Source organism: Eucyclogobius newberryi, unplaced genomic scaffold (genome assembly GCF_026437365.1).
Source record: "Eucyclogobius newberryi isolate DKJ021-1_F unplaced genomic scaffold, fEucNew1.0.hap1 SCAF_17, whole genome shotgun sequence".
In the NCBI taxonomy this organism is placed as follows: Eukaryota; Metazoa; Chordata; class Actinopteri; order Gobiiformes; family Gobiidae; genus Eucyclogobius; species Eucyclogobius newberryi.
In genome coordinates, this window is record NW_027315801.1 from 20,165,279 (window position 1) to 20,189,110 (window position 23,832).

Here is a 23,832-nt window from a genome sequence, read left to right on the forward strand (position 1 = left end):
CTCTGTTCCTCAGATCATCAGACTCACCAGGCCTCTGGACTCGTGGCTGGAACATGTGAACTTTGGCACTCTGTTCCAGTGTCTGAGTGAAGAGCAGGTTTTGCTGGTGTTCTCCGCTGCTGTTCTGGAGCGGCGCATCATCTTCATGGCCGATGAACTCAGGTAGTTTTGACTCATTATCATCTGGATGAGTTAGGTACAATGTTAATATATTTATAACTTTTTCATAATGACAACATTCCTCTCCCTGCACTATTATTGATTATGAAATGTGCTCTGTACGAAATCCAACCTTTTTCTGTATCAGTGGTCGAGTGGTTAAGGCACAGCACACGGTTGCAGCGTTGTGAGTTCAAGTCCCAATAAATTGCTGTCTCTCATCACCCATTTCACTCTGTCCTTTCCTGTCTAATAAAGCATACGGCACAAATTCTTCAAAAAAAAAAGGGAAAAGCAAAACAAATGAATATACAACACAAAATGTTATAATTAACAGAGAACACAACCAAAAGTCTGCAACAATTCAAAATAAAGAGTGCCGTCACCGTAAGTGACCTGAAACGTAAGTGGAGAGAAGAAAACCAAAGACTATAGTACAAAACACTTGTCATCTCTCGGACTTCCGGTCATGGTGACGAGCTAAGGAGAAGCACTCGCTCCGCTGCGGCAGAAGTCTGTTTTAAAATCACCATTTGACATAATCCCAGAAAAGACGAACAAGAGATGAGTAAACAGGGAAAACACAAGGCCGAACGCTACGGGACGTAAATAATCAAAGCTGATGATCCACACCTCCATTGGAAAACAGCCCGCCTCACAAGCTAACAAGGCTAACAGGTTTGCAGCCCTTCCCCTGTGGCAGGACAGGGCTCCGCCGGCCGATGTGAAACCTCAGGCCTTCGCCTTGCTGGAGGGAGGAGAGGAGATAACCATTCAGCAGTGGGCTCTCATGATGTGTCAAATGAAACTTGAAATGCAGCGTGACATGGCGTCACTGACCTCAATGAAGCTGAACAGCGTATTTCAGACAATACGGATGATCTGCAGGACCGAGATGATGGAGCGGCCAATGTCATGAAGCTGTGGACGGAGAACAAAATAATAGGAAAAGTAAGATCCTGGATTTGGAGTCCAGATCACGTGGGAACAATCTCAGATTTGTGGGGGTTTGGAGGGAGATGGTACTGAAAGTTTCCTTGAGAAGGTGATTGCAGAGCTTATTTTGGGGTCAGGAGTTGAAGTCCCTCCAATCACAATCGAGAGAGCGCATCGCCTGGGCAAAACAAGACCCGCAGCTGAAAAACCATGAGATCTGATAATGAGGTTTCTTAAAGGTCCCATATCATGCAAAATCGACTTTTCAGAGCTTTTAACCTTCTTACAGTGTTATTGGTGCGTCATATATCTGTTTTTCTTATTGCAGATTTTAGCGAAATCACAGTCTATTCACAGCAACGCGTCATAATCACCGCATGGCCCCCTTGTTATTACATTGTTTTGTGATGTGTTTCATTCATTATGACGACTGTGAAAGTGCTTGAAATGTGATACTTGCTTTTATTCTTTGATAACTTGGCATTCACGTGTGACGCTGTGACGCCTGGGCCTGTTTACATTCCCACGTCTCCACCTAAGACTACGTCACGGGGTGGGCGGGGACACAATCTCTCGCTGAAACTACGTCACGGGGTGGGCGGGGACGCACGCTGTCACTGAGACTACGTCACGGGGTGGGCGGAGGACACACGTTCTCGCTGAGACTACGTCACGGGGTGGGCGGGGGACACACGCTCTCACTGAGACTACGTCACGGGGTGGGCGGGGGACACACGCTCTCACTGAGACTACGTCACGGGGTGGGCGGGGGACACACGCTCTCACTGAGACTACGTCACGGGGTGGGCGGGGGACACACGCTCTCACTGAGACTACGTCACGGGGTGGGCGGGGACACACGCTCTCACTGAGACTACGTCACGGGGTGGGCGGAGGACACACGCTCTCTCTGAGACTACGTCACGGGTTATGCACAACACTTATTATTGTCAAATATACTCTTAGGATAGATTACGAAACGGGAAATATAGCATCATATGGGACCTTTAATGATCGTGTGAAGGAATATGCCTTGAAGGCTGAAAGGGTTATTAAAGGAGACCTCCAGGGTTAAAGGAGAACTCCAGTACAAAGGCAAGCGCATCTTCTTTGCTCCAGATATTCCATACGAGGTTCGTCAACAGTGAAGAAAGTTCCACCACATCTGTGACGAGCTGAGACATGGGTTTTCTTTCCCCGCGACTCTTCTGGTGACATTTGAAGATAAAAACATGTGCTCAGAACACCAGTAGAAGAAGAGGTGCTCCTCAGAACACCAGTAGAAGAAGAGGTGCTCCTCAGAACACCTGGAGAAGCAGAGGTGCTCCTCAGAACACCAGGAGAAGAAGAGGTGCTCCTCAGAACACCAGTAGAAGAAGAGGTGCTCCTCAGAACACCAGGAGAAGAAGAGGTGCTCCTCAGAACACCTGGAGAAGCAGAGGTGCTCCTCAGAACACTAGGAGAAGAAGAGGTGCTCCTCAGAACACCAGGAGAAGCAGAGGTGCTCCTCAGAACACCAGGAGAAGAAGAGGTGCTCCTCAGAACACCAGGAGAAGAAGAGGTGCTCCTCAGAACACCAGGAGAAGCAGAGGTGCTCCTCAGAACACCTGGAGAAGAAGAGGTGCTCCTCAGAACACCAGGAGAAGCAGAGGTGCTCCTCAGAACACCAGGAGAAGAAGAGGTGCTCCTCAGAACACCAGGAGAAGCAGAGGTGCTCCTCAGAACACCAGGAGAAGAAGAGGTGCTCCTCAGAACACCAGGAGAAGAAGAGGTGCTCCTCAGAACACCAGGAGCTCCTCAGAACACCAGGAGCTCCTCAGAACACCAGGAGAAGAAGAGGTGCTTCTCTGTAAAACTGATGTGTTTGTGGACGACACCACCCTCATCGCCCCTCATCACCATGACGACACCACCCCTCATCGCCATGACGACACCACCCCTCATCGCCATGACGACTCCACCCTCATCGGGCTCATCTGGGACGGGGATGAGTCTGTCTACAGGAGGTGGAGCGGCTGGTGTCCTGGTGCAGCAGTAACAACCTGGAGTTCAACGCCCAGAAGACAGTGGAGATGATCGTGCACTTCAGGAAAGGCAAAGCCCCCCAGCCCCCCCTCATCATCACAGACTCCCCCAGCTCCACTGTGGACTCCCTCCTCTTCCTCTGCACCACCATCACCAGGACCTCAAGTGGGAGCCCAACATCAGCTCCTCATCAAGAAGGCCCAGCAGAGGATGTACTTCCTGCAGCAGCCGAGGAAAGCCAAGCTGCCACTCGTTACTGTGCGCATTTCCCCACCATCTTTTGGGGGTTTGCAACTTTGTCCTTGGGGCCTTTCTAGCACTGGGTAGGATTTCAGCCATGATATCAGCCACATCAGTTCTGTGTGCATCCCATGTAGAGGCTTGCCCTCCCAACATGGTCCCTCCAGCACTTCATCAACCTGTTTTGTTTGTTCCTGTTCCCCATTGTCTGAGAAATTCAGAGCTAGTGTGAGTGTCAGGGTGCTGGATTTGGCTTGGTCAGAAGTTTTTGTGTCTTTGGCCAACTGATTATTCCTGTTCTCACAACTCACGCATTTCCTTGTTGTACCAGTGACCCGTCTGTCATCAAGGAGCTCAGACCTTGTTTGGCCGGGCGACGTCCGTATATATATATATATATATATATATATATATATATATATATATATATGTGTGTTTTTACGTTTACTCTGTGTGAATGTTATAACCTCATAATTGCACCCTTAATTATGTACATAATGTACATATGTACATATGTACATTATGTACATGGGAAATTGTATTTGTGTGCTGTATAAATAGGATCGTAACCATTTTCGATATGTAGTAGAAGTGAGATACAAGCACTGTAGTCCTCACACTATGTGTCTGTGTGTGTGTGTGTGTGTGTGTGTGCCCGCACATGTGTGTGTGTGTGTGTGTGTGCGCGCGCATGTGTCTGTGTGTGTGTGTGTGTGTGCGCGCGCATGTGTGTGTGTGTGTGTGCCCGCACATGTGTGTGTGTGTGTGTGTATGTGCGTGTGTGTGTGTGTGCCCGCACATGTGTGTGTGTGTGTGTCTGTGCGTATGTGTGTGTGTGTGTGTGTGTGTCTGTGCGTATGTGTGTGTGTGTGTGTGTGTGTGTGTAGTACTCTGTCCCAGGTGCTGCATGCTGTGGCTGCTCTGCTCTTCCCCTTCACCTGGCAGCACACCTTCATCTCCATCGTGCCTCAGATCCTCATGGACGTGGTGATGGCGCCAACTCCGTACCTGCTCGGGGTCCAGAAGAGCCTGCTGGACCAGCTCCAGGACACTGTTGATGTAAACTCCATGCTCTCTCCGTGTTCTCTCCATGTTTTCTCCGTGTTCTCTCCGTGTTCTCTCCGTGCTCTCTCCGTGTTCTCTCCTTGCTCTCTTCATGTTCTCTCCATGTTCTCTCCGTGTTCTCTCCATGTTTTCTCCTTGCTCTCTCCGTGCTGTCTCCCTGCTCTCTCCGTGTTCTCTCCGTGTTCTCTCCGTGCTCTCTCCGTGTTCTCTCCTTGCTCTCTCCATAATCTCTCCGTGTTCTATCCATGTTTTCTTCGTGTTCTTTCCGTGCTCTCTCCATGTTCTCTCCATGCTCTCTCCCTACTCTCTCCATAATCTCTCCGTGCTTTCTCCATGCTCTCTCCGTGTTCTCTCTGTGTTCTCTCCCTGCTCTGTCCGTACTCTAGCCGTGCTCTCTCCGTGTTCACTCCGTGTTCTCTCCGTGCTCTCTCCATGCTCTCTCCGTGTTCTCTCCGTGCTTTCTCCGTGTTCTCTCCGTGTTCTCTCCGTGTTCTCTCCATGTTCTCTCCTTGCTCTCTCCGTGTTCTCTCCATGCTCTCTCATTGCTCGCACTGTGTTCTCTCCGTGTTCTCTCCATGTTCTCTCCATGCTCTCTCCGTGTTCTCTCCATGCTCTCTCCCTACGCTCTCTGTGCTCTCTCTGTGTTCTCTCCGTGCTCTCTCCATGCTCTCTCCATGTTCTCTCCATGTTCTCTCCGTGCTCTCTTCATGTTCTCTCCATGTTCTCCCCGTGCTCTCTCCATGTTCTCTCCGTGCTCTCTCCGTGCTCTCTCCATGTTCTCTCCATGTTCTCTCCATGTTCTCTCCATACTCTCTCCGTGTTCTCTCCATGCTCTCTCCTTGTTCTCTCCATGCTCTCTCCATGCTCTCTCCCTGCTCTCTCCATAATCTCTCCGTGTTTTGTCCATGTTTTCTCCGTGTTCTTTCCATGGTCTCTCCATGTTCTCTCCATGCTCTCTCCGTGTTCTCTCCATGCTCTCTACATGTTCTCTCCATGCTCTCTCCCTACTCTCTCCATAATCTCTCCGTGTTCTCTCCATGTTCTCTCCGTGTTCTCTCCCTACTCTCTCCATGTTCTCTCTGTGCTCTCTCCATGTTCTCTCCGTAATCTCTCCGTGTTCTCTCCGTGTTCTCTCCGTGTTATCTCCGGGCTCTCTCCGTGTTCTCTCCTTGCTCTCTCCATGTTCTCTCCATTTTCTCCTCGTGTTCTCTCCATGTTTTCACCTTGCTCTTTCCGTGTTCTCTCCATGCTCTCTCTGTGCTCTCTCCGTGTTCTCTCCATGCTCTCTCAGTGTTCTCTCCCTGCTCTCTCCCTGCTCTCCGTGCTCTCTCCGTGCTCTCTCCGTGTTCTCTCCGTGCGCTCTCCGTGCTCGCTCCGTGTTCTCTCCGTGCTCTCTCCATGCCCTCTCCATGCTCTCTCTATGCTCTTTCCATGTTCTCTCCATGCTCTCTCCGTAATCTCTCCCTGCTCTCTCCGTGCTCTCTCCGTGCTCTCTCCATGCTCTCTCCATGCTCTTTCCATGTTCTCTCCATGCTCTCTCCGTAATCTCTCCCTGCTCTCTCCGTGTTCTCTCCATGCTCTCTCCATGCTCTTTCCATGTTCTCTCCATGCTCTCTCCCTGCTCTCTCCATAATCTCTCCGTGTTTTGTCCATGTTTTCTCCGTGTTCTTTCCGTGGTCTCTCCATGTTCTCTCCATGCTCTCTCCGTGTTCTCTCCATGCTCTATACATGTTCTCTCCATGCTCTCTCCCTACTCTCTCCATAATCTCTCCGTGTTCTCTCCATGTTCTCTCCGTGTTCTCTCCCTGCTCTCTCCATGTTCTCTGTGCTCTCTCCATGTTCTTTCCATGTTCTCTCCATAATCTCTCCATGTTCTCTCCATGCTCTCTCCATGTTCTCTCTATGCTCTCTCCATGATCTATCCCTGCTCTCTCCATGCTCTCTCCATGTTCTCTCCATGCTCTCTCCATGTTCTCTCAATGTTCTCTCCATGCTCTCTCCATGTTCTCTCCATGTTCTCTCCATGTTCTCTCCATGCTCTTTCCATGTTCTCTCCGTGCTCTCTCTGTGCTCTCTCCATGTTCTCTCAATGCTCTCTCCATGCTCTCTCCATGTTCTCTCCGTGCTCTCTCCATATTCTCTCAATGTTCTCTCCATGTTCTCTCCGTAATCTCTCCGTGTTCTCTCCGTGTTCTCTCCGTGTTCTCTCCGTGTTCTCTCCGGGCTCTCTCCGTGTTCTCTCCTTAATCTCTCCATGTTATCTCCATGTTCTCTCCGTGTTCTCTCCATGTTTTCTCCTTGCTCTTTCCGTGTTCTCTCCATGCTCTCTCCGTGCTCTCTCCGTGTTCTCTCCATGCTCTCTCAGTGTTCTCTCCCTGCTCTCTCCCTGCTCTCCGTGCTCTCTCCGTGCTCTCTCCGTGTTCTCTCCGTGCGCTCTCCGTGCTCTCTCCGTGTTCTCTCCGTGCTCTCTCCATGCTCTCTCCATGCTCTCTCCATGCTCTTTCCATGTTCTCTCCATGCTCTCTCCGTAATCTCTCCCTGCTCTCTCCGTGTTCTCTCCATGCTCTCTCCATGTTCTCTCCGTGCTCGCTCCGTGCTCTCTCCCTGCTCTCTCCATACTCTCGCCGTGCTCTCTCCGTGTTCACTCCGTGTTCTCTCCTGCTCTCTCCATGCTCTCTCCGTGCTCTCTCCATGTTCTTTCCGTGTTCTCTCCGTGCTCTCTCCATACTCTCTCCGTGTTCTCTCCGTGCTCTCTCCATGTTCTCTCCATGTTCTCTCCATGCTCTCTCCGTGTTCTCTCCATGCTCTCTCCAATATCTCTCCATGCTCTCTCCATGTTCTCTCCATGTTCTCTCCATGCTCTCTCCGTGTTCTCTCCAAGCTCTCTCCAAGTTCTCTCCGTGCTCTCTCCATGTTCTCTCCATGTTCTCTCCGTGCTCTCTCCATGTTCTCTCCATGTTCTCTCCATGCTCTCTCCGTGTTCTCTCCGTTCTCTCTCCATGCTCTCTCCAATATCTCTCCATGCTCTATCCATGTTCTCTCCGTGTTCTCTCCGTGTTCTCTCTGTGCTCTCTCCATGTTCTCTCCATGCTCTCTCCATGTTCTCTCCATGCTCCCTCCATGTTCTCTCCGTGCTCTCTCAATGTTCTCTCCATGTTCTGTCCATGTTCTCTCCATGCTCTCTCCATGTTCTCTCCATGTTCTCACCATGTTCTCTCCGTGCTCTCTCCATGTTCTCTCCATGTTTTCCCCGTGCTCTCTCCATGCTCTCTCCATGTTCTCTCCGTGCTCTCTCCATGCTCCCTCCATGTTCTCTCCGTGCTCTCTCCATGTTCTCTCCGTTTTCTCTCTGTGTTCTCTGCGTCTTCTGTCCCGTGCTCTCTCCATGTTCTCTCCGTGTTCTCTCCGTGCTCTCTCCATGTTCTTTCCATGTTCTCTCCATGTTCTCTCCATGCTCTCTCCGTGTTCTCTCCGTTCTCTCTCCATGCTCTCTCCAATATCTCTCCATGCTTTCTCCATGTTCTCTCCGTGTTCTCTCCGTGTTCTCTCTGTGCTCTCTCCATGCTCTCTCCATGTTCTCTCCATGCTCCCTCCATGTTCTCTCCATGTTCTCACCGTGTTCTCTCTGTGCTCTGTCCATATTCTCTCCATGCTCTCTCCATGCCCTTTCCGTGCTCTCTCCATGCTCTCTCCGTGCTCTCTCCCTGCTCTCTCCATGTTCTCTCCATGCTCTCTCCATGTTTTCTCCATGTTCTTTCCGTGTTCTCTCCGTGTTCTCCCCGTGTTCTCTCCATGTTCTCTCCTCGCTCGCTCCGTGTTTTCTCCATGTTCTCTCCCGGCTCTCTCCGTAATCTCTCCATGCTCTCTTTTTGTGCTCTGTGCTCTCTCTGTGTTCTCTCCGTGCTCTCTCCATGTTCTCTCCATGTTCTCTCCATGTTCTCTCCTTGCTCTCTCCATGTTCTCTCCATGTTCTCACCATGTTCTCTCCGTGCTCTCTCCATGTTCTCTCCGTTTTCTCTCCGTGTTCTCTGCGTCTTCTGTCCCGTGCTCTCTCCATGTTCTCTCCGTGTTCTCTCCGTGCTCTCTCCGTGTTCTCTCCGTTCTCTCTCCATGCTCTCTCCAATATCTCTCCATGCTCTCTCCATGTTCTCTCCGTGTTCTCTCTATGCTCTCTCCATGTTCTCTCCATGCTCTCTCCATGCTCTGTCCATGTTCTCTCCATGCTCTCTCCATGCCCTTTCCGTGCTCTCTCCATGCTCTCTCCGTGCTCTCTCTATGATCTCTCCATGTTCTTTCTGTGTTCTCTTTGTGCGCTCTCCATGTTCTCTCCATGTTCTCTCCATGCTCTCTCCATGTTCTCTGCATGTTCTCTCCGTGTTCTCTCTGTGCTCTCTCCATGTTCTCTCCATGCTCTCTCCATGCTCTCTCCGTGCTCTTTCCATGTGCTCTCTATGTTCTCTCCGTTTTCTCTCTCTGCTCTCTCCATGTTCTCTCCATGCTCTCTCCGTGCCCTCTCCATGCTCTCTCCGTGCCCTCTCCATTTCCTCTCTGTGCTTTCTCCGTGTTTTCTCCATGTTCTCTCCTTACTCTCTCCGTATTCTCTCCATGCTCTCTTCGTGCTCTCCCCATGTTCTCTCCGTGTTCTCTCCATGTTCTCTCCGTGTTCTCTCCGTGCTCTCTCCATGCTCTCTACATGCTCTCTCCATGCTCTCTCCATGTTCTCTCCATGCTCTCTCCATGCTCTCTCCGTTTTCTCTCCGTGCTCTCTCCATGCTCTCTCCATGTTCTCTCCGTGCTCTCTCCATGCTCTCTCCATGTTCTCTCCATGCTCTCCATGTTCACTCGATGTTCTCTCCGTGTTCTCTCAGTGCTCTCTCCATGTTCTCTCCATGCTCTCTCCATGCTCTCTCCATGTTCTCTCCATGTTCTCCTCATGTTCTCCCCATGTTCACTCCATGTTCTCTCCGTGTTCTCTCCATGCTCTCTCCGTGCTTTCTCCATTCTCTCTCCATGTTCTCTCTGTGCTCTCTCCATGTTCTCTCCATGTCCTCTCCATGCTCTCTCCTTGCTCCTTGCTGTGTGTGTTGTATGTCCTCAGCTGCTGTGTGTTGTGTGTGTTGTGTGTAATGTGTTGTGTGTCCTCAGTTGCTGTGTGTTGTGTGTCCTCAGCTGCTGCGTGTTTTGTGTAATGTGTGTTGTGTGTCCACAGCTGCTGGTGGTGGACCTGTCAGAGGACAAGGAGACTTTCCCGTACTCGGTAAAGACACTGGTGATCGATGGATCAGAGGTTGTGGTTGTTTCTGTCACGTTTTTACTTTTCCAGATCGGTGATGAAAAAACAATTTTGCCTCCAAAAATTCAGGCCGACATCCTGGAGTCTCTAAGAGCCTGGAAACAAGCCTCAAGTGAGTCTGATCTTACTTTCTTTTAGAGAAGAATTATGAATGTCGACCGCACTCTCGCACCTGCAGCAGTCAATGTGACACATCAGGTCTGAGGTGACTTCAGACGCTCATGGACCTCTTCAGATACTGTCAGCATCACAAGTGACAGGGCCTCCACCTGCCCAACACTCTATCGCACCTGCCAAACACTCTATTGCACCTGCCGAACACTTTATCGCACCTGCCCAACACTCTATTGCACCTGCCCAACACTCTATTGCACCTGCCCAACACTCTATTGCACCTGCCCAAAACTCTTGCACCTGCCCAGCACTCTATTGCACCTGCTCAACACTCTATTGCACCTGTCCAACACTCTATTGCACCTGCCCAACACTCTATTGCACCTGCCCAACACTCTATTGCACCTGCCCAACACCTGCCCAACACTCTATTGCACCTATGGAAATGGGAAAGGATTCAAGTGACATTTATGTTGTGAATAATATTTGGAACAGAGTCAAAACAGACAAAAAAATGAAAAAATGGCAAATCATATTTAATCAGCATTAAGCCCACCTAAAACCAACCCACATCAAATATTCAAGATTAAAAGGTTCTAAACACGATTTTAAACATATCAACATTTAAATTTAAAAAAAGGTCTTTGAATAATTCACATGAATGTGCGAAGTCTTCAATCAAAAATAGATTTTATTAGTGTGTGATATATTTGTATTTTCTGAAACATGGTTAACCTCCAGGATCTCAGACGCTGATATTTCATTGGACAATTATAATATATTCCCAGTAAAGGAGGCGGAGCAGCAATATAAAGGAGGCGGAGCAGCAATATTTATCGTTTCTCTGCAACTGTAAAATCCAAAGTCTTGAAGTCAAAAGGTTTTGAATACTTAGTTAGAGCTGGAGGACTTCTTTCCTCTCCACTTTTGATCATTCTGACTTGTTTTAGGTGACATGAACATCAATTGGTCCAAAACGTCTGACAGTCTAAAAAACTACTGTAATGAATTAAACCTCACACTTATTACGTCTCCACCCGACTGGACCCTAAAGACCCTAAAGACCCACTTAAAGCAACATTTTTGTCTGATCATTTCTATAGTGACAGTTTTGCCTCTAGTGTTCCAGAACCCAACACAGCACTGGACTTTAACACATTTAATGATATAACTGATGAACACGCCCCTCTTAAAAGAGTCAGGGTCAAAAATAAGAATAATCCCTGGTTCTGTCCAGATATTGCTGCTTTATCTAGAGAGCGATAAAACCTGGGCAGTAACCATGGCAACCAAACCATCAGCTGATTGGCAGCAGTTTTGTCATAAGTACGATAAATATGTCACTTCTTACTCAGGATCATTACAAATGGACAATATTCAGGCGAGACTAAAAAAATGATGTTTTGTTTATGTTTGGGCTTCTGTAGTGTGAGTTCTGAAGCCCTAACAGTGTTCATGTGCACATCTGCAGAAACTAGAAGGCCTAAGCTTTCTAATGATGCATCACACTTGCATGTGGAACATAAGATCCTCTTTTAATAAGCAATGCCATTAGGGTCAAACCATTGTGCACAGGGCGAAATAGGTGGATGGTAACAGGTTTAACTTAAGCCTGAAATGGTTACCAGTCAAATAAGACAAACCCAGGACCAAAAGTCTGTGTATGGTTAGTCTATATATTTAATTTTTTTTGGGCTCAAATCCCAAAAGTATTACAGTAGTCTAATCTACTGGAGACAAACGCATGGATAAGTCTCTCCAAGTCCTGTTTAGACACTATATTTTTGGTTTTGGAAATGTTTTTTAGATGGTAAAAAGCTGCTGATGTTATTGATTTGATGTGGCTGTTAAAGTTCAAGTCTGAGTCCATTATTATCCCCAGATTTATAACTTGGTTTGTAGGTTTTAGAGCAAGACTCTGGAGGTGACCGCTAACAATTTCTCTTTGTTTCTGTGACAGAGACAATGATTTCAGTCTTGTCTGAGTTCAGCTGGAGAAAGTTGTTTTGCCTCCACACACTGATCTGTTGGATGCAGTGACAGAGTGAATCCACTGGTCCATATTCACCTGCCACAGTGAAACATAGATCTGACTCGTCTGCATAATTGTGATGGACACATTTTCACTGCGTATCAGCTGACCTAACGGCAGCATGTAGAGGTTGAACAGAAGGGGACCCAGGACTGACCTTTGGGGCAACCCACAGGTCAAGGTCATGTGGTCTGAGACGCAAAGTACTTCCTGTCTTCCAGATAGGACCTTAACCAGTTTAGGGCGGGGCCAGTGATGCCCACCCAGTCCTCTAGTCTCTGTAAGAGGGTCCCATGATCGACAGTGTCAAAAGCAGCATCAGATCTAACAGAATTAAGATTGAGACTTTGCCCGTGTCAGTGTTCAGGAGGATGTAATTTGTCACCTTGACAACAGCAGTCTCTGTGTGATGAGTCTATGAGTGTCTAAAACCTGACTGAAAAACATCAAATGCCACTTAATGACTCACTAATGACTACTTTAGGCATCAAGAATTTTGGAGAGGCTTTACAAGTTTTCAAAGACAGTGGGAATGTTCCAGATTGATGTTAGACTTCAGAATGCATATAGATGAACTTTGAGCAAATTGACCCTGCGACTCACATAATTAGGTAAGGTGAGTCTTACACAATAATGGTCACATTTCTATAGCATTTTTCTACCGTCAAGGCACTAAAAGCTCTTTACAACCAGTCACTCACACATTCACACCCAGATGTACGCAGACACTGGGGGCAATTTGGATTAAGTGTCTTGCCCAAGGACACAACGGCAGTATTCACATGAGGCACCACCAACCTGCGGGCCAGTGGATCTGACCGCTCTGACCGAGCAGGGAGTTGGATCAGAAGTCGAGCACTCTACCACTGAGCTACTGCTACCCAATGAAACTTGTGCTCTGTCTGGAGCTCTGTCATTAACCTTTGGGGGTTGTGAGTGAAAGCTCTAAGCACTAAACCACTGCCGCCCCAAAATGTGTCTCCAGTCCAGGCACACAGTTACACACCAACATACCCAGCAGGAAGACACCGGCACCTGGTGGCCTAGTGGAAATCACACATGCACACCATGTGCGCAATCCGCAACGTTGTGAGTTCAAATCCAGCTCTTGATGGAGAATCTCATTATTATTTAACACTGTCAAGGTCAAAAACCAGTGACCCAAGAATGAATTTTTGAAATCAAACTGTGTCTGTGTTTGTCTCCATGTAAACACTTTGGTTAAAGTTCCTTCTCCTGTGTTGTCAGCGGTGGAGGAACTGAATAGAGTGGTGTCTGAGGCCTTCCTGCAGTTCTTTGTGAAGACGGTGGGTCACTACGCGTCTTTTGTCAAGTACCGACCCGGACAGCGTGGCTTTTTCGAGAAGAGGGACTTCTACAAGGCCATTGAGTCCAAGAACACACGTCACTTTGTCAAGAAGTTCATCCAGACGCAGATGTTTGACCTGTTCATCCAGGAGGTCGAGCAGCAGCAGCCCGGACCACAGCAAGGTTCTCCCTCCCTCTCATATAATATTATTTTGAGCATTATACGACAGTTTCACCAACTAAATATTTGTTTATTCCTTTTGTTATATGTAACATTTCAGACGTTTATATATACTTTTTTTTGTTATCGTCCTGTGGTCTGTATCCCCTCCTTTGGCCAACTGATTATTCCTGCAGGGTATTGGATCACTGGCAGGGCGCAGCTGTTTATTGTCCAGGACTTGTTCTTGCCATTGAGCTGCTTCTGAGGACTTATTTGGCCGTAGCCGCTTTCCTTGTTTCCTCTTCAAGGTTGCCATTTGCCTGTGGGATTCCCAGGTACTTGTAACTGTCCTCAATGTCTGCTATTGTTCCTTCTGGGAGTGAGGCCCCTTCTGTGTGGACCACCTTCCCTCTGTGTGGACCACCTTCCCTCTCTTAGTCACCATCACCACACTTCTCTGGTCTGAATGACATTCCGATATCTGAGCTGTAGATCCTGGTGGTTGTGGATCAGGGAGTCAATGCCGCTCGCTCTTAGCATCCAGCTTGATGTCATCCATGTAGAGGAGGTGATGGTAGCCCCATTTCGGAGTCGGTATCCATAGCCAGTCTTCTTGATTATTTGGCTGAGAGGGTTCAGACCTCTGCAGAACAGCAGTGAGGACAGCGCATCGCCTTGGTATATGCCACATTTGATGGTCACTTGGGCAAGTGTCTTGCCATTGGCCTCGAGTTCCCTATGAAAACTCTTAGCGCCCCATTGATGTTGTACAACTCCAAGCATTCAATGATCCAAGTATGTGGCATTGAGTCATATGCTTTCTTCAATCCAGGCAGTGCTCAGGTTGGTGTGTCAGGTTTTACAGTTTGGCAGTTTTTACAGTCCCGTTCTGTCTACCAGGAGCTGATGTCTAGCACCTTTGGTATTTTTGCCGATGCCTTTCTGAGCACTGCTCATGTATTGATCCATAGGCCTGCTTATCTTCGCCGCCATTATGCCCGACAGGAGCTTCCACATTGTGGAGGGACAGGTTAGTGGCCAACAGTTGGACGGGCCCTTTGAGAGATTCTTCTGTATCAGGATAGGTTAGCCATTCAGGGTGAGTTCCGTCCCTTAGCAGTGTGTTCATTTGGGCTGCTAGGCGCTCGTGGAGTGAGGTGAGTTTCTTAAGCCAGTATGCATGTATCATGTCAGGGCCCAGTGCTGTCCAGTATGCCGCAGTGATGGTAACTGTGTTCTGCTCTGGGATGTTGCTGTGGTCCTCTCTCAGAGCCATCAGCCACTGTGCATCTCGGTTGTGGATGCAAGACTTATTATGCTGAAGTTCCTCAACATCAGTGATAAACAGCCTGCCATGGCTGCATCCAGACATCTCGCCGCAGGCCAACCTGGATCAACCAAGCCGTACAGAAGGGCCTTTTTTTAACCTAGAAAATGGTTTGCCCTCCACCCTCTGATCTCTTTTACGTCTTGTTTTGTCTGATTTTGTTCGTAAATTATGTGTCCACGTGCTCTTAAACACGTGAAGAGCTCTTATGCATCAGAACCACAACTCCTACTGCCATGGTGGCGCCATTTTGCACATACGCAGTCATGGTACATGTTAGTGCCATATGAACCATCACGGACTCTGAGAACCTCAGGGACCGGCCTCCTGCTGGTGCCAGAGTCAGGACTAAACATGGACCGGCCTCCTGCTGGTGCCAGAGTCAGGACTAAACATGGACCGGCCTACTGCAGGTACCAGAGTCAGGACTAAACATGGACCGGCCTCCTGCTGGTGCCAGAGTCAGGACTAAACATGGACTGACCTCCTGCAGGTGCCAGAGTCAGGACTAAACATGGACCGGCCTCCTGCAGGTGCCAGAGTCAGGACTAAACATGGACCGGCCTCCTGCTGGTGCCAGAGTCAGGACTAAACATGGATCGGCCTCCAGCTGGTGCCAGAGTCAGGACTAAACATGGACCGGCCTCCTGCAGGTGCCAAAGTCAGGACTAAACATGGATCGGCCTCCTGCTGGTGCCAAAGTCAGGACTAAACATGGATCGGCCTCCAGCTGGTGCCAGAGTCAGGACTAAACATGGAGCGGCCTCCTGCTGGTGCCAGAGTCAGGACTAAACATGGAGCGGCCTCCTGCTGGTGCCAGAGTCAGGACTAAACATGGACCGGCCTCCTGCTGGTGCCAGAGTCAGGACTAAACATGGACCGGCCTCCTGCTGGTGCCAGAGTCTGGACTAAACATGGGGAATCTGCGTTTCAATTTTATGCAGCTAAAATCTGGAACATTCGTCCTGAAGATGTGAGACAGGCTTCTACTCTGACGATGTTCAAATTTAAGATAAAAACTGTTTTGTTTAGCTGTGTTTATTATTTACTCTTCTCTTTTATTTCTTAAACAGTTTTGTGATTTCTGTCATTCTTTGTGGTTTTACTTAAACTATTCGACGGATAGCCTGAAATTAGCACCTTTTTTTAGAGAAATTCTTTACAACTACTACTTGGACACAATTACAATTTAACATAATATATCATTTCATTCGACACGCGTCCAAGCGCAGCCTCAGAGCAGGAGCCTGGGCAGAGGGTCAGAACACATGCTGGTCAGATGGTCAGTCGGCACTAAGGCCCCTGTAAAGTCCAGGAAGACTTAATATTGTCAGTGTAGTTTGACTTCTGGGTGAATGTGTGGAGTGGACAGCAGTGGTTGTGTATCACAGTTACACTGAAAACAGTGTGTCCCATGTGTCCCATGTGTCTCACAGCGCCTCCACAGGTGAGAGCAGGGACTGCTTTGGCATCTTTACTGATCATTACATTTGTAAATTCAAATTTCTGAAGCGCTTGGCCCTAATGGCATTCAGCAAATGGTCGAGGGATGAATCGAACCCAAGGCAACAACACAGAGTTGGACATAATATGTTAGTTCTATGTGTGTTCATGTCCACCGCTCTTTAATAATTAAACCTGTATATTTCAATTATTTAAATAATGTATGCTTTTTGTTATATTATAAAGTGCAACATCGTTACTGAATTGTGTCTTTGTCCTCCAGGAGTGTTCCACAGAAAGATCCTGGAGTTCCACGAGAAGCGGAAACAGGACAAGGGCAAGAGGCACTAGAGCTCACAGAATTACACCAGTCCCTACACAAGAGTACCTCCATATGAGTACTTACATGAGAGTACCTACAAGAGAGCACCCTGAACTACGATGACCAAAGACTCTTGTATCTTATGTGTACTTGCATTGAGCGGGGAGGACATAAGAATGATTTAGTGGGTAAATAAGTGAACTGTGAACCGCTGAATCATGGAGGACGCTGGGGTTATCGTCCTTACAATAATAACAATAATGAGAACTGTAATAGCTGCTGATATTAAGGACGTAAAATGATTGCTTATTTTGAATTTTGGTTGATTTCACTGACAATGTTATTTATTAATCTGCTGTTGTTTAATTCGATGTGAAATCCACATGTTTGAAAGGTTCTATTGCAGAGGCTCACCATCATTACAATGTGATTGTTTGTGTTGGTTTTGTGACTGTTTGAGCAATCTTGTTTCAGGTTTTATAAAAATATTTAATTTTCCATCTGCTGGTTCTGGGTTTCTCCTTCCTGGATGGGTGAGGTGTCTGGCTCAGTGAAGTGTAGATTCGACTGTTAGGTGGGAAATTGTATCTAACTGTAGTGAAACCTGATTATGGCATATATCACATTTTGAGAGGAATCCATAATCCCCAGGAAATCTATGAAGATATTTGCAAACCCTGGGTCTCCAAAGCAGTGAAAAGTGCTATAAATAGAAGGAATATATATTTTCATCAAGGGCGATACGATTCTGCACATAGAGCTTAAAAAAGAAGTCAAGAGAGAGCTTAAAGGATTTTCAACAGGATACATGGACACAATTGAAAATGTACTTCTCTGCTCACTCTCGCCCAACATGGCAGGGAGTTAAATCCATTATGGACCTTTTGTGATGACTCCCAATCGATAGACAGATAGACAGAGGCTGACTAACTGGAATTGTTTGGAGAGCCTAAGACAGGAAAGGTCCAGGCACAGGTGGAATAAGTGGCCGTATTTTTTAAAACTGCACAGAGCAAGTAAGTAAGTAAGTAAGCAAGTTTAAAATTTTAATTTCATCTGCAGAAATCCCTGGTGCTGCAGAGTGTTCCTAAAATCTGGACAGAATCAAGCTTTATTCTATTACCTAAATGTGAAGGCCTGTGGCACACGTTGATGAAGAGTTTTGAGGAACTTGTCCAGCATGAACTTTTGAATCAGGTTGGAAGTAAAATTGACCCACTTCAATTTGCCTATAGGTCAGGAAGGGGGGTTGTCAATACCCAAGGGACACTTTTAAACATTATCTTAACACACCTTGAGAACCAAAATGATTTACTGTTAATCAATTTCACATCTGCTTTTACTTCAGTATTCAGTATACAGTATACAGTATACAGTATTCAGTATTCAGTATAGAGTATAGAATATAGAGTATAGAGTATACAGTATACAGTATACAGTATTCAGTATACAGTATTCAGTATACAGTATACAGTATTCAGTATTCAGTATACAGTATACAGTATACAGTATTCAGTATTCAGTATAGAGTATAGAATATAGAGTATAGAGTATACAGTATACAGTATACAGTATTCAGTATACAGTATTCAGTATACAGTATACAGTATTCAGTATTCAGTATACAGTATTCAGTATTCAGTATTCAGTATACAGTATTCAGTATACAGTATTCAGTATACAGTATACTGTATACAGTATTCAGTATTCAGTATTCAGTATTCAGTATTCAGTATTCAGTATACAGTATACTGTATACAGTATTCAGTATACAGTATACAGTATACATTATACAGTATTCAGTATTCAGTATACAGTATTCAGTATACAGTATACAGTATTCAGTATACAGTATTCAGTATACAGTATACAGTATACAGTATACAGTATACAGTATACAGTATACAGTATTCAGTATACAGTATTCAGTATACAGTATACAGTATACAGTATACAGTATACAGTATACAGTATTCAGTATACAGTATTCAGTATACAGTATACAGTATTCAGTATTCAGTATACAGTATTCAGTATACAGTATTCAGTATACAGTATTCAGTATTCAGTATTCAGTATTCAGTATACAGTATACTGTATACAGTATTCAGTATACAGTATACAGTATACATTATACAGTATTCAGTATTCAGTATACAGTATTCAGTATACAGTATACAGTATACAGTATACAGTATACAGTATTCAGTATACAGTATACAGTATACAGTATACAGTATACAGTATACAGTATTCAGTATACAGTATTCAGTATACAGTATACAGTATACAGTATACAGTATACAGTATTCAGTCACACATTTTAGCCCAAAGACTTTCTATGTACAGCATTGATAAGGGTCTCACTTGCTGGCTGACCAACTTTCTGACTGAGGTTAAGGGTCAATAGTGCCCTCTCTGAAGTCCTCTTGTCCTCTACTGGCTGGCCTCAGGGTTGCGCCTTTTCGCCCCTTCTGTTTGTATTCTATGCAATTGAGTGCAGTAGCCAATATATGGATCGACACATTACAATTTGCAGAGGCCATGGTCCTTCTTAAATGGCTCGGATAGTGAACTTGGTCCCATGGTGTCTGGTTTTAACACAGTAACGCTGTTACTGTCGGCAGCAGATGGATGCACCAGACGTGCATCCAGATCCAGAACTAATAGATACAGGAACTCTCTTTTTCTTGGTGCAATTGGCATTTTTAAGCAGTCACTGTAATTCTATTGTATTGTGTTTTACTGTATTGTATTGTTTTGGTTATTCTGAGTGTTCTATGTGTGGTTTTTCTGCTGCTGCAAATCAAATTTCCCCTCCAGGGATAATCAGGACAACCATCAACCACCTGCTTGTGTGACGTGTGAACTGTCGCATATAGTGGGACTGTGTTCTGTCTAATGACTTTACATTTCCCGCATCTTGTAGTGTGACATACATGATTATTATAAGACATTAAAAAAATTGTGCAGTTGACACCCGCCCTAATGCAAAGGATTGAGTTTCCTATGCTAGAATATGAGATTCATGACTTCTGAGATGATGACTGCTTAGTTCAGACGTGTCTGGCTGTGATTGTATCCGTGGACACTTATTTTTGAGAACCAGGCTGGCAATGCTGCACAAGTTAGCTAACTCCACACCGATGCCAGTCCCTCAGCGTCCAGGCGCCGGCTCTGGCTGCTCCGACCACATCACATGCTCACTCCAGCTTCAGCTCTGGATCAGATTAATCTGAAGAGGAGACCCGGTGATTATGGCTGCTTTGTGGGAGATTACTGACAGGAATACAAAGACAGTAAAGCTAGACACAGCCAGTGCTGTGCCTGAACGCGTTCATAGAACGAAAGTTCATGAACGCGTTCATAATTTTGGTGAACGTGAACTGAACGAACGGTATTACTGCTGACGAACGATATGAACGCGTTCATTCTGGTGTCTGTGAACGGCACCTTCATTAGGCCCGAGCGCCACAAGCTGGCGAGAGGCCTATTAATCTCGTAAGGCCGTGCGAAGCACGGCTGCGAAAGTGCGCACGTAGTGCGCACGAAATCGAGCGCGAAGCGCTCGCCCACTTCCAAACACTCACTAACGCACTCCTCCACTCATGCACGCCCCGTGCATACTAATTAGTTGTAGGAAAATGGAACATTACCGTTGTAAACGGGCGAAGCCCGTGCAAAAGTTCGCACTAAACGAGCACTTTACATTGGGATGACGACCGCGAAGTTATATAGTTTATGATATTTGAAAAATGGGAAACATTGTTTTCGCATCGGAATATTATTCTTTCTTTCTTTCTTTCTTCTTCTTCTCGGGACCAACCCCCCTATTTTTCACCCAGTGAACATTGACGAAAAGTCACAAAAATTTGCACACCTCTAAAAATCGTGCCTCTCTACATTCTGGCTATTTCCCTTTTCTAAAATAAAAAAAATTGGCGCGTCAGCGCCACCAAATGTACCAAAAATGCATTGAGAGATGGGAAATGACCCAAAAAAAATCTGATCGTAGAATCATGAAATTTGGCGCAGAGGTAGATGGTGACAAGAGAAGTAAAAAAATATTATTACGGCAACGCCGTCCCCCGAACCAAATGTCGGCCATATTGCTTCAAAAATGGCTAAACATGACTTCGGAGTTTTTCCAAACGTCGTACTTTTACGAACTCCTCCCAGGGCGTTGGCCCTAAAAAGCTGAAATTTGGTGAAAATGCTACTGAGGAGTGGGACATCAAAAGTTATCCAAATTACATTGATACCTCTCACGGTCTCTGTGCGGCGAAGCCGCAAACTGTAACTAAAATTTCAGAAATCTCCCATATTTAAAATTTCTGCCGTTTGCGCAGATAAAGTCCGAATTGCGTCAAATTAGAATCAGTTGTTAAACTCTTTGCCCTAAACCTACTTGAAGTGAAATAAATTCATTTGGCGCCACAGCGCCCCCTACAGATTTTATATGGAGGTTAAATGTTTAGTTTTGCGAAATTATATGAAATTTGACACACAACTCAATTTTAGCATCCCCATCAAAAAAGTCAATGAGACCCATGTCATAATTGTTATGGCGTTGCCGTAACGATGACCGAAACCTCCCATGTTATTCCAATGGGGCCAGAACATGTTTACACTTTAGACTTTCACAAACTCCTCCCAGGGCGTCAGCCCTATTAACCTGAAATTTGGTGAGACTCATCTTCAGGACCATCAAAAGTTATCCACATTTTCATTCAAAGAGTCACGGTGTCTGTGCGGCAAAGCCGCACATTTTGCCAAGAATTCAAAATAAAATTGCTTTTTGATGGTAAAACAAAGGGGAGAACATGTGACAGCGTCACAGATTCAGCAGTAGGCGTAATAAAAGGACAATTGGGGCGCGTTAGCGCCCCCTCCTCTTGCGGCGTGGCGGCGGTGTGGCGGCGGCGTGGCGAGGGCCGATCATTGCCGCTTGCGGCTATATTTCTCTTTATTTTCGTTCAATAAAGTGTCAGATTTCTAGAGACTTCCAGGCGAAAAACACACCGTTAAGTTTCCCAAAAAGAGCCTGTGTCTGGCAAGTGTGAGAGCTCCAGAGTTGTAGATCGCGGAGACAGAGATTTTGCGTGTTGCACCACACTGCACATGTGCATCAAAACAAAAAGCAGCATTGACGCGACCGCAACGTGAAGTCAACAGAGCAGCAGGAGTCGCCCTGCTACGAGCAGTTACGTGAGTTTTATGATAAGGTCGGTGAGGATGGGAACAATCTAACATTTCTGTGCAAACTTTGCCCAGCAAGTTTTCCCTCATGTTTTTGAGAATATACTGTGGGGCTGAAAGCTGCAACTGCTGCTACTACTACTACTACTACTACTGCAACTGCTTCTACTGCTGCTAGTGTGGACTGAATGGACAGCAACACATGGGGGAAGTCTGTCCCTTCAATGTGAATGTAAATCCTGGGTAAGTATTCAAAATTGGATATGAAGATGAAATCTGACAGTTTCAGCAATAAACTAATACAATAATTGCTGCCTGTGGTTGTATTTGGGCTGTGAAAATAATTTAGAACAATTATTGCATAATATTGAAAAAAATAACTGAACTAGTTCATTTTTTGGAGCTGTGAACTTAGTTCAACATTTTGAATTATGAACAATGAACTGAACTAGTTCATTTTAAAACGTATGAACTATGAACTGAACTAGGTCATGTAGAAAGTGAACTTTCCCAACACTGGACAGCTCTGGTGGAAATGCGTGATTTGAAATCCAAGAATGGGGAACTGGAGGAGGAGGTCTCTGACCTGAGGGACACCGTCTCTACTTTATGAACAAAAGTGGCAAAACAAACTGGACCACCTGGAGAACCGAGAACGTAGATGTCATTTGTGGATTGTCAGCATTCCAGAGGACACTGAAGGTAAAGTATATGGAGACCTCATTCTTTCTCAGAAGTCTAAAAAAGTCCAAAAAGAAATGTTTTCATTTTTTATTTCATGCAAAAAAAATATATTCACTGTCGATTTAGAAGCATTCTTTCTTAACACTGGTATCAAGAGATCTTGCTGGGATTTGTGAGTGGGATGTAAAGGCCGAGTGATCATTTTTCAATCTTTTGCGAGATGTGGGTGTTCAGTAAGGCTAGGTGGGATATATTTAAATATGTATGTGAAGAGGGTATAAATTTACAGAGGTATTGATGAGCGCTGCTAATTTGGCAATTCCAAAAAGTAAGTGGAGAATGAGTAAGAAGGCTGTCCCCTGGTGGACAGAGGAGTGTACTGAGGCTGTCCCCTGGTGGACAGAGGAGTGTACTGAGGCTGTCCCCTGGTGGACAGAGGAGTGTACTGAGGCTGTCCCCTGGTGGACAGAGGAGTGTACTGAGGCTGTCCCCTGGTGGACAGAGGAGTGTACTGAGGCTGCCCCCTGGTGGACAGAGGAGTGTACTGAGGCTGTCCCCTGGTGGACAGAGGAGTGTACTGAGGCCCCCTGGTGGACAGAGGAGTGTACTGAGGCTGTCCCCTGGTGGACAGAGGAGTGTACTGAGGCTGCCCCCTGGTGGACAGAGGAGTGTACTGAGGCTGCCCCCTGGTGGACAGAGGAGTGTACTGAGGCCGCCCCCTGGTGGACAGAGGAGTGTACTGAGGCCGTCCCCTGGTGGACAGAGGAGTGTACTGAGGCTGCCCCCTGGTGGACAGAGGAGTGTACTGAGGCCGTCCCCTGGTGGACAGAGGAGTGTACTGAGGCTCCCCCCTGGTGGACAGAGGAGTGTACTGAGGCCGCCCCCTGGTGGACAGAGGAGTGTACTGAGGCCGTCCCCTGGTGGACAGAGGAGTGTACTGAGGCTGCCCCCTGGTGGACAGAGGAGTGTACTGAGGCTGCCCCCTGGTGGACAGAGGAGTGTACTGAGGCCGTCCCCTGGTGGACAGAGGAGTGTACTGAGGCTGCCCCCTGGTGGACAGAGGAGTGTACTGAGGCTGTCCCCTGGTGGACAGAGGAGTGTACTGAGGCTGCTCCCTGGTGGACAGAGGAGTGTACTGAGGCTGCCTCCTGGTGGACAGAGGAGTGTACTGAGGCAGTAAAGGTGAGAAATAGAAGTCGCAGAGATTTGGAGATGTATGGGGAATGATTAGAAAGATGAGAGGGATTAGAAGTGAGAGGACATAACCAATTCTAAACAAGGGGAAGTAACTGCTGTGTCTAATGTAGAGAAGGCGGAGCTTATGGTCCGAGCATTTGCAAAAATTCATAGTTCGGATAATTTGTCAGAGGCAGGGAAACGTGGAAGGGATCAAACCAGGATGGCAAATGGGAATGTCCTGGAGGAACCAACACTTTGTAACCAAGTGATGGATGTTCCCTTCTCTATGTCAGAGGTGAAGAGGCTCTAGAGAACAGTGACGTGCGGTTAGGTTCAGGGCGAG

General features: G+C 46.6%; 1 protein-coding gene across 4 annotated transcripts in view; it reads left to right on the forward strand.

The window, feature by feature from the left end:
• The window catches only part of dennd2da (DENN/MADD domain containing 2Da), a 78,542-nt gene extending 61,615 nt beyond the window's left edge, over positions 1 to 16,927 (forward strand). For all 4 annotated transcript variants that reach the window (XM_072449341.1, XM_072449342.1, XM_072449343.1 and 1 more), the window contains 6 exons: positions 14 to 162; positions 4,248 to 4,419; positions 9,635 to 9,682; positions 9,749 to 9,830; positions 13,113 to 13,355; positions 16,389 to 16,927. In XM_072449341.1, coding sequence (XP_072305442.1) covers positions 14 to 162; positions 4,248 to 4,419; positions 9,635 to 9,682; positions 9,749 to 9,830; positions 13,113 to 13,355; positions 16,389 to 16,456 — 762 coding nt within the window. In that variant the 3' untranslated portion in view covers positions 16,457 to 16,927. The remainder of the gene's footprint in view (positions 1 to 13; positions 163 to 4,247; positions 4,420 to 9,634; positions 9,683 to 9,748; positions 9,831 to 13,112; positions 13,356 to 16,388) is intronic.
• The last annotated feature ends 6,905 nt before the right edge of the window (positions 16,928 to 23,832 follow it).